The sequence below is a fragment of the Aphelocoma coerulescens genome, unplaced genomic scaffold, assembly GCF_041296385.1.
Source record: "Aphelocoma coerulescens isolate FSJ_1873_10779 unplaced genomic scaffold, UR_Acoe_1.0 HiC_scaffold_690, whole genome shotgun sequence".
Taxonomy (NCBI): domain Eukaryota; kingdom Metazoa; phylum Chordata; class Aves; order Passeriformes; family Corvidae; genus Aphelocoma; species Aphelocoma coerulescens.
Genome location: NW_027184045.1, coordinates 1 through 15574, shown reverse-complemented (window position 1 = coordinate 15574; position 15574 = coordinate 1). Strand labels below are relative to the sequence as shown.

The 15574-nt window shown below is 50.4% G+C and overlaps 1 protein-coding gene across 1 annotated transcript; it reads right to left on the bottom strand.

Moving 5' to 3' along the window:
- Positions 1-1048: 1048 nt before the first annotated feature.
- Positions 1049-15486, bottom strand: LOC138102309 (serine/threonine-protein kinase PAK 3-like). Its single transcript, XM_069000007.1, has 14 exons — positions 15411-15486; positions 13865-13965; positions 11220-11354; positions 10598-10942; positions 10006-10173; positions 9504-9681; positions 7406-7469; positions 6668-6716; positions 5778-5890; positions 4995-5112; positions 4078-4177; positions 3447-3643; positions 1661-1798; positions 1049-1226 (listed from the first exon to the last, which is right to left on the bottom strand). The coding sequence occupies exons 1-14, from the start codon at positions 15484-15486 to the stop codon at positions 1098-1100; spliced, it is 1911 nt and encodes a 636-aa protein (XP_068856108.1). The 3' UTR covers positions 1049-1097.
- Between the last annotated feature and the right edge of the window lie 88 nt (positions 15487-15574).

Here is a 15574-nt window from a genome sequence, read left to right as displayed (position 1 = left end):
GTGAGGCACTGGCTCCTGCAGATCTGACCTGACGAGCTGTCGCTGCCTCCCGTTGGCCTCGGTGCCCCTGGCAGAAGTGCCGTGCCTGAAGGACGCTGCCCCGTGCTCGAGCCTGCGGAGCAGCCCGGCTCCCTCCCGCTGTGCCCAGGCTGCTGCACACACTGCTAACCTTTCCCAGGACTTCCAGGGCAGCCGGCAGAAGAGTAGCAATCCTAGCCGGGGCACCAGCCCTCGGCTGCCTTTTGCCTTTCTCTCCTCCTGGGCCGCCTCCAGACGGCCAATGGCACCAGTCTGCGCTGTGCCCAGCACGGCTACGCTTCCCTCGGCAGCAGCCAGCTGCCGCTTTGGCTCTGAGATGGGACCATGTGCCCGCTCCCAGGAAGAGGCACCCAGTGCCAGGCTGCTGCCTCTTGCAGCTCCAAGGGCCTCCTGCCAGCCTGCCTCTGCCCAGCCTCAGGCTGCTCTGGGCTCTGCGTGGGCTCTGCTGGGGCTCCGGCCTGGGCAAGGCCGGGCCGCTCTCACCTCACGCTCGCTGACAGCTCTGCCTCAGACGAGACCTTTCAGAGCACCCTCGCTGAGCTTTCTGCTTTCTCAGCTGAGCAAGACTCTCCCTGAGCCAAAGAGATTGCACTTAGGGATACAAATCCAAGTGGCAGGAACCCCAGTGCTCTCGAGTCACAGCTCAACACCTGCATCTGCACAGGATGTCTTGGCTGCACAACTCCTCCTCTGCTTTTGCCTGCAAATGCCATTGCCCTTTCTGCCTCAACTACAAGCACAATGGCTGGACAAAAACCGGCCAGTGTGCCGTATTGCAAAGGCAGTGTGGTCTGGAGAGGATGAATGAAGAAGAGCCTGCCCCACTGACAAACCATACCAAAGAAGCCATAAGTGTCTCTTTCCACCTTTAAGAAACAACGGACAATTGAGAAGGAAAAGTTGAGCTAAATCACAAGGTGAGAAAGAAAGGAATCTTACAGATGAGTTGGGGTTTCAGAAACTTTATTTATTTAGAATCCTACTCTACAATCCTACTCTGCAATCCTACTCTGCAATCCTACTCTACAATCCTACTCTACAATCCTCATCTAAGCTGGTCATGGAGAAAATAGTCCTGAATGGATGGATTGCCACTGCAATCTTTTCTCCTCCTCCTTCCACTTCTTCAGTGACTGGATCAGTGGCACCAGGCTGGATGCAGGCTTGGCTGATGTTACAAATGGATGCTGCCCAAAGGAAAAAAACCAACCAAGAACAATGAACCATGACTTTCCAAGCTCAGTGCTTCAAAGGCAGGGGTAATATTTTTAAATGAAAAGGGGATTTACTCTGAGTAGGTCTAAGGAGCATAGTGCAACAGTGGCACAGGTTGTCCTGAGAGCTGGTAAGTGTCCCTTCCCTGGAAACATTCCAGGTCAGGTGGGAAGGGGCTCTGAGCAGCCTGATCTCTTTCAAGATATCCCTGCTCATTGCACACCACATGGATCAGATGGCCTTTACAGGTCCCTGCCAGCCCAGCCCAGGATTCCTCACCATTTTCATTTGGAAAGCACCAAGAGTGGAGATGAGGAGGAAGGGGGCTCATCTGATGCCTTGGGCTTCAGTGGAGGAGGAGCCCATCCTCGGACACTGTTTGACCTGCAGCCCCTTTGCATTTTACCTGCAGGAGCTCCTTGGCAGACCAGCGCCGCTCCTCGTTTTTCTGCAGGCAGCAGTTCAGGAAGTGACGCAGAGAAGCCGAGAACAGGTTGGGCTGCCGCAGCTGTGGGGTCCCTCCTGTGGCTATCAGGAGTTCAGCCTGGAGAAAAAGGAAACACAAGACTCCACCTGCTTCTTTTGATGCCTTAGGTTTTAACTTTTCTATTTTTCAAGTCCTGTACTGCCTAGTGTGTAGCTCGGAAGTTTTGTGTGGCCTGTTAGCTACTGTTCTCTCGTGCTAGTTAGACATAACAAAGCCTCTCTAGGTTTGCTCTCCAAGGACACTCCGATTGTCCCAGGGCCCAAAATGTGTGAACTCAAAGCCTCTGAAGAGGGGCAAACTTGGGCTAATTACATCATTACTGGGCTCATAATTGGAGAATTAACCCTGCTATGGAAATGGACCAAGCTTACAAAACTGTGAAGAACTCATGACCCAGGGTCCATCTTGGATGTAGCCTTTTGACTGCCCAGGCTGTATCTTTGAAGGCCGTTCAAATAAATACCTATTTTGATTCTCTTATTCTTGTCTAGTCTCTGGTTTTAGGTAGCCACTCCAGGCATCAGTTTCAAGTCTGTAAATGCTCTCCCAGAGCCCCTTGTTTAAGCTCAACTCTGCAGTGGCAATTTCTGCCTTGGCAGAGAGGCAGAGATGACTTTCCTATACCAACAAAAAACCCAAACCCCAAAGCAGCCACAGCTTTTCCAGCATCCAGCGGAGCTTGCCTCGGCAGCTGATTTGATTGGCTGACCTAGTTAGGGGCAACTACATCAGCAAAAGCACGTTTTGCTTCTCTGAAGATTCCCACCAGCTTGACAGGCAGTTTGGAAGAGGGACTTTGCTCTAACTGTTTTCAAGTATTATTATAGAAAAGGGAGTTATTGCTCAGGTAAGGAAAGAAACATTTGGAACCTCGCATTCAACACAGACACGTTAAGATGCATGCAGAAACGTATTGGGATGAAAATGCCTGTTTGGGCACACAGGAGCCACCTGCAGCTCTGTCTCGCAGCAGTCTGCAAGTTCCAGCTTCTCTGATGTGGCAAAAGAAAAACTTTTCGTGGTCAAATCAGCAGAAGGAGAAATGCTATCCCTATGGTAGCCCTCTGCTTTTCTGGATACTCAAGTCAATGCATTAAAGATGTGCCCATCCCAGAAAGTGCCAGGTAACAAATGGGAGGTTTTGGCAGGCTCTCCGAGTCACCAGGCTGCAGCTTGGTCACGTGGAGAACGTGGCTTGGGCTATGACAGAAATATGGTCACTAAGTGTTTCAGCAACACTGCACAAGAAGCAGAAGACACTATGTGGCCTTTACACCCTCATGCCCAGGTTTTAGGCAAGTGCCAAGAAACCGTACAGGGAGTGCAGTTCTTCTCTAGAAAACCACTGTTTTAGAAACTTTGTTGGTTTGGGTTTCTTTCCTTCTTTTCTGGAAATGTAACACCAGCTCTGAGATGTGTGTTTTGTGTTATTAGAGACATCTACACAGACAGACGAGCTGGAACAACTTAAAACCCAAAGGAAAGTGTTGCCTGAGAATGGAGAGTGTTTGCATGTGGTAGGGCCTGAGTTCCCCCACCGATGCAACCAAAACTACAGCAGATGCTGATGTGCTGCAGGGCCATTTTTAGAAGGGGACCTTGGTGGAAGCAGTGCCAGCAGACGGCAATGGGATTTTGTCTGATGGAGGACAGAACACAGGATAGGTGAAAAAGACAGAGGGATCAGTGAGTATTTGCTCCTTACCGAGGTAGGACTTTCATTCCAGTGAGGAGCTTCTCGTTCCACCATTTCGAATCCCACAATTCCAAGAGACCATATGTCCACTTTGGGGCCATATGGTTGACCTAGCACAACCTCAGGCGCCATCCACCAAGGCGTCCCGACCACTGAGCTCCTTAGATTCTGCTCAGGGGTGAGCTGAGCAGAGAGGCCAAAATCAGCTGAGGAGAACAAAAAAGTTCTGTACAATTAGGAAACCAAGCAAAAGAACTCCCCACTGTAAGTCTGAGAAAGCGCTGTTGAATCTCCTGGAAATCCGTCCCTGCTCTGTTTCCTCAGGACTTTAGCCAAGGAAACACGGAAGTGGCTGCTTTTTAAATTTTTTAATCCTGCCCCCAGAAGTGGCTTTTATTCCCTGGAACCTTTAGATTGTAGCTCCCTCCCTCTGGAAGGGACACACACAGACCCAAACCAGTGCCACTCTGGACGGCTTTTTCCTCGCCATACCTCTGTGCACGTTGCAACTGTGCCTTCAGCTCGCTGCAGGGGTCCCTGCACTGCCAGCAGCACCACTTTGGGGGAACTGGCAGTCACTCAAAAGCAGCCCCAAACCCCACATGCCCGGAACGCTCTGCCTGGCCAAGAATATACCAACCCAGCTTGACAGAGCCGTCAGTTCTGAGAAGGATGTTGCTGCTCTTCACATCTCGATGGATGACATGGTTTGAGTGAAGAAAATCCAGTCCTTGCAGGCACTGAGAGAGAAAACAGAGACAGGAGGATAAAAATGAGTGGTGTGATTTGAGCCCACAAGAAAGGAAACAGCTCTAAAAGATTCCCTTTCCAGGGGAATAGAGTGCAATGGCAGAACACAGAGCCATTGAGAGGAAGAGCTTGCTGCTCCAACACTACCTTTCTAAGGGAAGGCACGTCAGCTTTTGAGAGAGCCAACGGGAATTGCTGTTCTAGACTGTCCTCTGCAAAGCAGCCAGAATGACTGCTGCTGCAGTGGATGTGCTTTCTTCATCCAGAGGACAAGCAAGGCTTTGCCAAGAAAGAAAGAGTCCCTCCCTTTGCTGTGAAGCGGCTCACTTTTGGGTGGGAGGCTGCATGGCAAAGGTTTTCTTGCTGGCCTCAGCACAGACTTGGAAGTATCACATGAGTCGCCTTTCAGAAGCAAACAGCATTTTGGGTGCACTATTACCCTTTTCAGCTGAGGACTCTGAGAAATGAGTCCCTTTTACCATTAGTTTCCAATTCTGCTACCAGCACCTTTGCTTTTACAGGCAAGGAATGCCGTGCAGACAGGCTCCAGGCAAGCATTCAGAGAGGCAAGGTGGAGAACAGCAACTACAAATACAAGAGACAGAGTGAGAATGCAACAGCAGGAGATAAGAGTACAAGAACAGAGTACAGGGAGTGCAGGCACACTGCCACGCAGTTCCCCCGCTTCCCCATAGCATAGCAGCCACACAGAAGCAAAGTTTGGCACATGGAATCCCTCCAGTTCTCAGCCCCTGTTTCCCAGACAATCCTGCCCAAGCCCTCGGAAGCACAGGTGGGATCCCTGACCTCCCGACTGACGGCTGCCATCTCATCTTCAGATATGTACATCTCATAGATGGCATCAGTCAGAGTGCCTCCATCCATGTACTCCATCACCAGCCAGACTTCATCATCCACAAGGTAGCTGAAAGAAGGAAATGAGGCCATGGAGATGAACGTGCATGGCTACGCCACTGTTTGGAAAAGACAACGATTGATTCTTGTTTCCAGGTCCCTTTGAAACGAGGACAGACTCAAAGGAATAGACGTTCCCTCTAGGCTGTGCAGTGATTGCGGTCTGTGCTGTGTCAAGGAGAAAGGCACAGCTGTGAAAAAGGAGATGTCTTAGATGGCCAGCAAGTGAAAAACACAGTTTACTAACAGCCCAGATAAAAAGCTGTCACACATGGTGTTTATGGAAAAAAAGCATCTAGTCTTCCTGGCATGCACAGCAATGGAAAAGAGGGGCTGCAGTCCAAGGGAAATCCTCTCTCGGATGGTTCATCAGCATTTAAGACTCTTGAGAAAAATCAAGCCCCAAGACAACGTGGTGGCAGTGAACTTAGAGGGTATTGACTTAGTAAGATAGCACTGGTGCAGGCTTTTGAAGAATTGTCAAACGATGTGTGCCAGGGAAGACTAATGCAGACAAAATGCACTCTCTTCCCATCCATTGGAGATGAGAAGAGAAATAATAATTGATCAGTAATTAACAGCTCTATTTTCTGCCACAGACCAAAGTTGGTTTTTGACCTCTCATGCTTGCAGTAGGTAAACAAACATTCATGGGATAAGACCACGACCACTCACCTGTCTAAATAGTTGACCAGGTTGGGATTCCTATTCATCTTCATGATCATGAGTTCATTGACAGTTACTTCCTTCCTCCTCAGTCCTTGCAGACTACTTTTCTTTATGGCCACCTAAAATGACAATGACAATCAGTACCTTGAGAAGTTGGTGGCACGAGACCACAACACACATGGAGCGAGTGATTTTGGAATGACACAGCTGAGCTGTGCCAAAGTGCCTTGTGATTAGACACTGGAGTAATTAGGAACTGACATTCCAACAGCCCATTTCTCCGCTCCCTTGTGGGCCAGAAACAGGACACATGGCCACTGACGTTTTGCCTTGTCCACTTGGTAACAATGGTGTCTCAACTATCACCCACAAAGCTCTGCCCACACCCTCTGCTGCTCTGCCTGGGATCCAGAGAAGTAATCCAAGCCTTGCTACTCTATGGATACATCCTGGGCTATAAGCAGGGCTTAGGGCTCTTAGGGACGCCTTGCAGATCCCTCCCTACGTGCAGTTCCCAAGTGCAGCACTGCAGGTTGCTAAGGAACTACCAGTAAGGTTCAGATGTATTTGCTGGCAGCCAGAAATGAGAATTCAGGACTCTGAAGCTGTAGCCACAAGAAAGCAGTGAGATGCTCTAAGGCACCACCTTTGTTTTAGCCACTGAGAGTGAGTGAGCATTTCCTTCTCCAAAAGGAACCACTGCTCTCTTTGCCTTCCTTCTGGCAGCTGAGAAGGACAACGACTGTCCCAAATGTATTTTGCAGGCTGGCACCAGTCTGTGCTTCTTGTGCCTTTGCAGCACAGCTCTCCCGGTGACCCAAAGCTCCAGCCACAACTCACACCAGAGGGGAAAGCCCTCAAGAGCTGCAGAATCTGCAGGGACTGTTGACATTTACCTCTCCTCCTGTGGCATTGTCGAATGCTCTGCAAACTTCTCCGAAACCCCTAGAAACAAAACAGCAGCAAAGAAAGGAGAAGCTGTTTAGATCTTGGCGTGAAAGCCAGCCCGGACAGGAGATCTCTGCTCTAAGTGCCTAAAACCTGCAGGAGGCATGAGGGCTCTGCCAGAGGGCACATGATGCATTTTCCTCTCCAGTGCATGGGCACTGGGCCTGTTCCTGAAGCTTTGGGCTTTAGTGCCTCAGCTCAAAAAGAGAGCTTATTCTTTCATCTTGAGTTTCCGTTTCTAAACTGTGTGGTTCTAATCCTGACCACCGAGTATTTCCTTCAGCAACCTCTTGGAAAGAACTGTTCCTGAGAACTGTTATCTGACAGCTACCAGGGGCTAGGCTGCTCTTTCAGGCAAGCAAGATTCTCCTTTCATTAGTGTGGCCGGATGATTTTGAGACATACAAAAATGCTAAGGAAATTAACACACAGCTGTCCCACACTTGAGAGACAGGAGATCTTCCAGCTCCTGTTCCTTGCTGCAGGCAAGACCGTGGCAGCGTGGAGATGTCTTTGACAATGCCTTCTGACCACACTTACAAATTCTGACCAGCACTGAGAGATGGGCCAATCTAAGCCCAGTGTCTGAACATGTTTGCAGCTTGCCTGACTTGACACTTGATAGATATTCCACCAGCAGAACAGCTGGCCCATGGTTTTGTAGAAGAAACTGTGGTTGGACTCACCCGCTGCCGATATTTTCCAGTTCAGTGTATTTCATCACCGGATTTTCCATGCTCACCATTTTCCCTGAGGGAAACAAAGTGCAAGATGCTCACTTGAAAGCAGACATGCCACCTTCCAGGAGATACAAAAGGCAGCCCCACTCTCTGGGGCTCTGAGCCTTTTGTGGTCATCTGGGTAACAACAACAACAGCGACAAGAACCACAACAGCAACAGCAACAAGCCAGGCAGCTCTGCAGCACAGATGGCCAGCACTGAGACTGATTTTCTACAGTCCTCTGAAGAGATCTCTTGAGAGGAAACAAAGCACAGAGAGATGCATTCGCAGGAGAGGAGGGCATCTTGCCAAAAGAATGCCTTTCTTTTTGTAAACCAGAGCAGCTCACGTTGTGACCAATACCAACGGGGCTTTCCGCATCAGGATGCTCAGCCGTTATGGGCAGGCTGAGTTCAAAGATGCCCTTGCCCGTGTCCCATGTGAAGAACCACACTGCTTGTCTTCCCCCTGACTGCGCGGATCAGTCGCTGGCATTGGACTCGCCCTCTCAGCTCCGCACACGTCCCCGCCTTCCCAGCTCGGCACAGCGGCCACGGGCAGCAAGGACAGCAGTGCTCCTCGGGCGCCGGCGTGGCACGGACAGCTGCCCAGAGGAGATGCTGAGCCTCTCGTGAGTCCAGGCCGTGCCATGCAGAAGCCGGCCCAGACGAGGGGCTGCTGCCTCCCGGCAGCTCCGCGCTGCAGCGGCCGGGCAGCAGCAGGACTCTCTCAGCTGAGGAAGGCTCCAGCCTCTGCAGTCGCAGCGGCCGTCAGGGGCAGGGCAGGTACCACAGCAGGGCTGGGAAGGCCCAAGGATGAGCACTGACAAGCACTGGGAAGAAGCCACAGCCAGACCGAGCCCTGTTCCAAGCTCTTGCCCCCTTTCAGGACACAAGAGGATTGGCTTTGAGATCAGACACACCGAGGTGCACATCAATGCCCTTCTTGTCCCAACAGGTGATGGTAGACACAGAGTCAACTGGGCTCTGTTCTCAGCCCCCCCCAGGTCTTACCTGAGAGCACAGCACTGGCAGCTGTTATGGGCAGGAAGCAGATTCAATGGGCTGTGCTGCAGAATCACAAAGGGCTTCATGTGTTTTCCTAGAGAGTGAGCTGTGCAGGGCTTGGGCCAACGGGTGGCATTCTAACAGTCACGGGAATGATTGGGAATCAGGGATGAAAAAGTGCCACGGATCTGAGGGATAGACAGTGGATGGGCTGGAGGCTCACTCCTGAGAAATGCCTGCAGTGCAGTTTTACCTGACCACGCCACATCAATGTGTCTCTTGGACACATCCTTATAAGCATGAAACTAGGATATTAAATAGGGATTGTTATAAAGTATCTGCTTTTTCTTTGGGGACATGTGGAAAACACCTCTTGCTCTCAATTTGTGCTGTCACTTGATGTTTTTTCAAAGAAGTGGTCATTGGCAAAAATGTTGCATTGTCATAAAAACCAACTGTAGATGTAGTAGTGGTAATAGTAACAGTCATCAAAATTACACCAATAAGACACATGAGGAAGAAGAGCTCCTTCAGGATGGAGAAAAAACAACTTCACCAAAAAAAAAAAAAAAGGCTCAAACCAAACCAAACACAAAAAAAACCCAAAACAACAAACCACCAACCAAAATCCTTACAAACCCACCAAAAGACAAAACCCCAAAACCAAACAATTTCTGCGAAGGTCTTTTGCTCTGATGAATGCTGAGAAATCAGGAGTCTAAGGAGAATTTAGGAAGCCAAATATTCCGTTCAGTTTGGCCACTAGCACAGAGGACTTGCCTAGATCATTTGCTAGGTCACAGCTGATGCAGGAACAATCCCTGCTTCTGCCTTCAGCAGAGAGGGAAGCTCAGGCAAAGCCAAGGCAGTCTGAGCTGTGCTCAGAGGCAGCAGGAACACCCAGAGCACTCCCTCGCTGCCTCGGAGCACAGCACTTCCTGTGAGGAGTCCTAAATGTCCCTGTGACACCAAACTGCGGAGCAACATTTGGCACAGCTATGCTGACACATGCACACAATACACTGTCCCTCACACAAGAAATACACAAGACGTACTCAGTAGCTCCAGGAGGTCATCCTCCATCTCCTGTTGATGGGAAGAAGCTGTGTCGCTGTTGGAGCTGAGCAAACTGCCCGGGCTCCACTTCTCAGGCTGGGGTGCAAAGGCTCCTTTAGACAATGCTGCTGCTGCTGCTGCTGCAGGAGCAGGTTCCATGCGAGAGCCTGTGTAGATCTGAGACAAGAAATGAGGTTGTGTCAGAAAGTGTGGCTGGCAGAGATTGCCCTGGGATCCCATTTCAAATGCAGGCCCAGAGGAAGATGCTGTCAGCCACATGCAGGGCTCTTAAAATGGATTTTTTTGCATGTCCACTTCTCAAACCGGATGGGTCAAAACCAAAGGCTGATTTTACTTGAGTTCATGGCCAGATTCCTGTAACATTCTCATGGATTTTCTGAAGGATGACTGCTGCAATGACTATTCCACTTCCTCCCAAGCACTCTTTTCCCCCTCCAAGGGCTATGGACACACTTGCATCTCCTTGTTCTAATGTTCTACCTCCTCCCATGGAGTCCTCTTTTCCTCCACCATCTTCGGGACGGGCTCAAGCTGCAGCAGGTCCAGCTGGGACAGTTCCTGTGCCCCACGCCAGCCTTGGGGCTCTTTGTGGCCAATCACTTGCTGGAAGTCTTTGCAGGCTGCCAGGTGAGATGTCAACACTTCCACCTCAAGTCAAACACAACAAAGCAGTCAGACACTACAGCTTATCCCTGTCAGCCGTGGGTCAGCGACTGTGAGGAAAGGGAAAGAACAGGTTCACAAGGGATACAGACAGCTTGTTTCAAGATCCATCAGGGTCACCAAGCTGACCTGCAAAAACACCTCAAGAAACAAGGAGAGCAGGAACAGGCCAGCAGGAATCCATTTGGATGACTGCTGGCCAAAAGGCCAAAGGACTAGTCGCACTGTCCAGGGCAGCAGCTGAGATTCAGCAGCCCAGGACGTGTCCTTCAGAGTGGCTGTGATAGAGACCACAGCAGGATGGCGCTCAGAGACATCACCCCACCCGCCTGCTGCTCTGCAGAGGAAAAGCAAGAAGGGCAGAAACCACCAGTTTGGTGACTGCAGCGGCTCTCTCTGTTTCACTCACTCGCTTTTCTAGAGCCTCATGCTTTTGGAGTAGAAGATTAATTTCCTCTCGGATGATTTTCAGTCCTTCATCCAGCCTCTTCTCCCTTGCCTTGATCCTAGCCTCAGTTTCCTGCAGCTCTGCCTGCAGCTCTTTGTCGATGTTCTGCAAAGAAGCAGAGAGAGGATGTCTCACAAGTGGAGTGGCTTCAGCTCTTACACTCACCTGCTCTTGTAGATCGCTCCTGTGCTGATGGAGATTCTTCTCCTCTTGGATGCTTCTGATGTCTTCCTTGCTCCTCCTCTTTGCTGCCTTGATGTCACTCTTGGCTTCGGGCAGCTCTGCTTGTGGCTCTGCCTTGATGTTCTGTACACACAAATGCAGAGCAAGTGACTGGCAGCTGCCATCAGGCTCAGCTTTTTCCTCTTTCAGCCTCAAAATCACATTCATTTAGCCCCTCCCTTCTGCTTCCCTACCCAGCTCTGCTTCCATTGGAACCCTCCCGTCCCAGCACTGGTCTCTGCAGATGACAAGGCTCTGTGCTTTCAGTGCCTGTGGGACTCCTGGCCTCCTCAGTCCCAAGAGCTCCGTTTTATGTCCCTGTTCCTGCCCTTCACTCTGTCACCTGGCTAGGCAGGCTCACCTGGCCATTCTCTTGTGCCTCTTCCACCTGCTGCCTGAGCTGCTGCAGCTGCTCTCGGGCTGGGAACAGCTCTCGCCGAGTCTGGCAAGGCATCTCTGATAGAGCAATCTGCTCATGCTCTTTCTCTAGAAGGAGCTGCGCAGAAAGCAAGAGAAGATGGCTTTCAACTTCCCATAAAATATTTGTGGGGCAGGACTCAGAGACTGATGGGCTCGCACATTCCCAAAGCAATGTGCTGCTGCTCTCCCGGGTCCTTCTCTGCCCACGGGGAGGCACAGATTCCAAAGTGACACTGGCACTACAGTCAGGCTCCATCTGGGACTGAAGCTCCAACAGACTCTTAGGCATCTGACAGGGAACGTGGGGCATTTCTCAAGGCTCTGCTGAGGACCTCGCTCCTCTTCTGCCGTGTCCTGCTTGTCTTTCAGAAGTGACTGACACCCAGCCCTGTGCCACAGCCCCACCCTGGCTCTGCAGGTGGCTTCCTGTGGGAGCTTGCTCCTTGTGAGAGACACTTCTGGAGTTCATGTTCTCTTCAGGCCTGCACTGCCATTCCTGCCTTTCTGACATCTACACTCTTGTTACAAATCCTGGATTATTCAGGAGATGAGGATGCGAACAAAGAGCCTCCAATGGAGGTCAGAGGGCCTCTATGGCCACCTCAGTATATGGAGGGGAACCAAGGTGTTTCTTGTCCTCCCTCTTTTGTCAACTGAGAATTCTGACCGGCAGTAACAGAGACCCTCAGAAGGCCCAATTAACAAATTAACTTAGACACCCTTCAGGATGCCAGTGATGGAAACCATGTGTCCTGTAATGCATGTTTGACCAGAGTCACCAAACCCCACCTAGAGGATGGGATTGCTCCACACCCATAGGACAGACCAAACTTTCACGGATAAACAGGGGGAGGAAAACACCTCTGAGGGGAAAAAACAACCATCTCTGGAGGGGGAAACATCTCTGCCTGCTCGGGATCGCTTGATGGAACATGTCTCTCCTCCTCTCCTGAAAGGATGTCTTTAGGTGAGCTTTGCACCTCCAATTGCCTTGGAGCAGAGCCAGGAAGTTTCATTTAGATAAACAGATCGATAGATAGATCAATAGATAGATAGATAGATAGATAGATAGACAGATCGATCTCACTGTTATCATCTCTCTTTTCCTATGCTATGCTTTCCCTCACTACACACATCAACACTTGGTAGCCAGTGCCCTGATCAGCAGCAATCCTGAACTTGCTCTCCTGTTGCTTCAATAAACCACACTCTTGGGGAACCTGGAGCAGGAAGGGCCTTATAGAATGCGATCAGACCCAGGGCACTGCACTGGGAACTGCACTCTTTGTGCATCTGTACTGGGGCAAGTTCTTCTCTTGGACTCAACCAGACTGATGATGTTAAAGTGGCTGCACTTCAGAAATGAAGCTGAGCCCCTCCCAGACCCTCTGACCTCAGAGGACCAGCTGGAATGCAAGGGTGTGGATTTCCTGCTGAATTCCCATACCTGGAATACAACACATTCTGCTCCCCTGGGCTGCCAAAAGGCACGGGCGCTGTTAACCTGAGAGTGATGTGCAAGGCCCTGCTGGCTGGCCGGACACCAGAACAGCTCCTTCTGCACCAATCTCCTTGCCCCAAACTACGTGTTCTCATGCAAAAATACTGCAACTTCCAGAACCGCCAGCTTGCAAGCTAAAATTCTAGCAGAATCTCGTCCAGTGCTAGAAAAGTCCAGGAAAGGTTGAGTAAAAGCACCTTTGTTTGCCGAGAAAGAAAAGACAGGGAGTCTCCTCCTAGAAAACCAACAAACCAACAAACAAAAAGATGAAAGTGCCACCTACTTCAGAGCAACATCTTTGCCCCCACTCTAGGCTCCAATGCAGTTTTCAAATGCAGTTTTAAAAACAGACTTCACAACAGAAAGTATCTGCAGAAACATGGCAGCCTCTGGCTTCTGCCACGGAAGAAGGGCTCCCAACTGCGCACTTTGCTTCTTTTGCCACACGGGAGAAGAGTGGCCCCACACAGGTCCGGGGACAACACAACCATCTCTTTGCAGCTTATCAAAAGCAAAAACACAGGCGCACTCAGAGCCCCTGTCAGCTCTGCTCCTCACTGCTCTGCCTGAAGAGGCCAGAGAACAACCTGGCAACCAAGGCACCAAAGTCCCTGACTTCAAGCAGCAGCTCCCCATCCCCAGTGTGTCTCTGAAATACTCCCAGCTCAGCCCACCCAAGAAGCTCATGTGGACAAACCACCCCAAAGCACTTGTGTGCTCACATCAACAGCTTTTGTGCCAGCAGCTACTTGGCCAGCCTGTGCAGTGGGACATGGCTCTCCAGGCCACCGTGTCCCCCACGTGTCTGGCAAGGCTGAGAGCGGTGTCTTTGGAGCGCTCCCTCCTCTGGCGACAGGGGAGCCTTCATGATTCACGTTTGCCCCTCTTGGAATCCCAGCAAGCTGGGGCCTGAACATGACAGCTCAAAGGCCGTGTTCCAGCTCTCACTGGCTGGGGGGAATCGCTAGGTCCTGGCAGGACTCCAGCACTCAGCATCCTCGGCCACCACCAGCAAGTGCTGGCCGCTCAGAAACTTGCAGCTCTGATTTCCTCTAAAGACAGCCCCAACCACAACTGCCACTTACCGGCTCACGACGTTCAGATTCATGACTGACCACAGCTGGAGAGTTCTGGACATTTTTCTCCTCTTCAGCCTCTTCAGCCTCTTCAGCCTCTTCAACCTCTTCTCCAGGAGCAGAGGGAGCCAGAGGAGAGCCTGAGGTTGGTTCTGGGCTCTGTGGACAGGCAGGAGTGTGAGGGACAGGCAGTTACATGTCATTTCTAACCTTATCTCTATTCAGCTCTACAACCAGCTCTACTAAGGAGAAATCATAACCTTGCATAGCAATGGGATTCCAAGTGCCTCCAACTAAAGTAAAATGGGCTAATTCAACAGTACTGCATATTGCTCTGAATTAGATATTGCAGCCTGGCTACTCTCAGCAAGCAACGTTCTCTCTGCAAAGCTGGGCTTTTAGTTCTGCGACAGCTCTGAAATGCAAAAGCAGCTATTACACAGCGATGCCTTTGCTATTGCTGCTGCAGACATGAACATGGATTTTCTTTCTGCCCACCCAGCTCAGCCTCCTTACTCTACTGCCACAGGCCAAGCTCACAGATTTCTACACAGTTCTTAAACACCAGGAACATCAAAAGTTCCTGTCTCACTCACCTCAGGATCAGGACTGACGAATACACGGATCATGTGACCTGCAGTGGGAAGGGAAAATGAACCAGATGCTGTGAAAAAACCGTCTGTGCTGGTTAATCCCGCAGAACAAGTCCACCCAAACAGAGAGGGTTTTCTTTTCACAACAGCCCTCCAGCAGACACAGTTCTTCCACACAGCCAGCAAGAGAGCAGGACAATATTCTTGGTTGTGCCTAGGCTTTGGCCTCTTTTGCCAGTAAATGAATACAAACTTGATCAAGAAAATGCAAATTGTTCTTCAACACCCAATATTTCTCTTCTGCCCAACAGCTAAAGCTGCCTTTTTTATCCTCTCCTTCAGGTTCTTTTTTTAAAAAATAAGTTGCATGCATTAATTCCATTAAGTTACTGAAAACCGTTGCCCAGAAAACCTTCCCCCAAACCCCCCTGAGATGTCATAGTTTGACTGGGAAACAGCCCAGGAGCAGCTCTGGGGTTCAGGAGCAGACACTCACTGTTTGGGAGTTTGCACTTCATTGCAAAAAGAATCACTATTTTAGCACTCATTAAAGGGTTGAGTTAGACAGTCAAATCTTTTCATGACAAAATTTAGAAACAAAGAAGCTTTCCCTGAATTCCAGGCAGAACTGCAGAGTTCTTTGAAGGCCTTCTGAGAACACCTCCCAGGCTGCCTTTTCAAAGTTGTCCTGCTTGACCCAGCCCCCTGAGGAAATGACAGACTCGGCTGCCACAGACTCTCCCGTGGAGGGAAGGGAACCCCTGCACGTTCCCTTGCAAATGCTGCCCGCACCTCCCTGGCTACAGACACCCTCTTTTGAGCTGAACGTGTTGACAGGAGCTTTACCAAAGCAGTGGCATCCTAATGGTCTTTTTGTTTCAAAATCAACTCAGTTACTAAGAAAGAGCAGGAAGCCCTACACAAGCCAGGTTGGGTTACACCCAGGGAAAACCTCTACTCACGTGTCAGGTTAGTCAGGTAATAGGCAGAATAACCAATGCCATACACAGTGCAAACTGCAGCAGCAAATGCCTCCATGATTTTAGCCCTGCTGTGCAAGTTTGCAGACTGTGCTCTAACACAAGAAAAAACAAGGCTCCTGTCAGAGTGCAGCTGCCCCCTGACA

What these genes read in the sequence shown, in the direction of transcription:
- LOC138102309 (XM_069000007.1), bottom strand. Translation starts at nt 15,486, where the DNA reads ATGGAGGCATTTGCTGCTGCAGTTTGCACTGTGTATGGCATTGGTTAT. An exon ending in TTACCTGACTAACCTGACAC is followed by an intron (nt 13,966 to 15,410) that starts GTGAGTAGAGGT and finishes CTGCTCCTGGAG; the next exon opens with AAGAGGTTGAAGAGGCTGAA. An exon ending in TGACCTCCTGGAGCTACTGA is followed by an intron (nt 7,470 to 9,503) that starts GTACGTCTTGTG and finishes TGTTTCCCTCAG; the next exon opens with GGAAAATGGTGAGCATGGAA.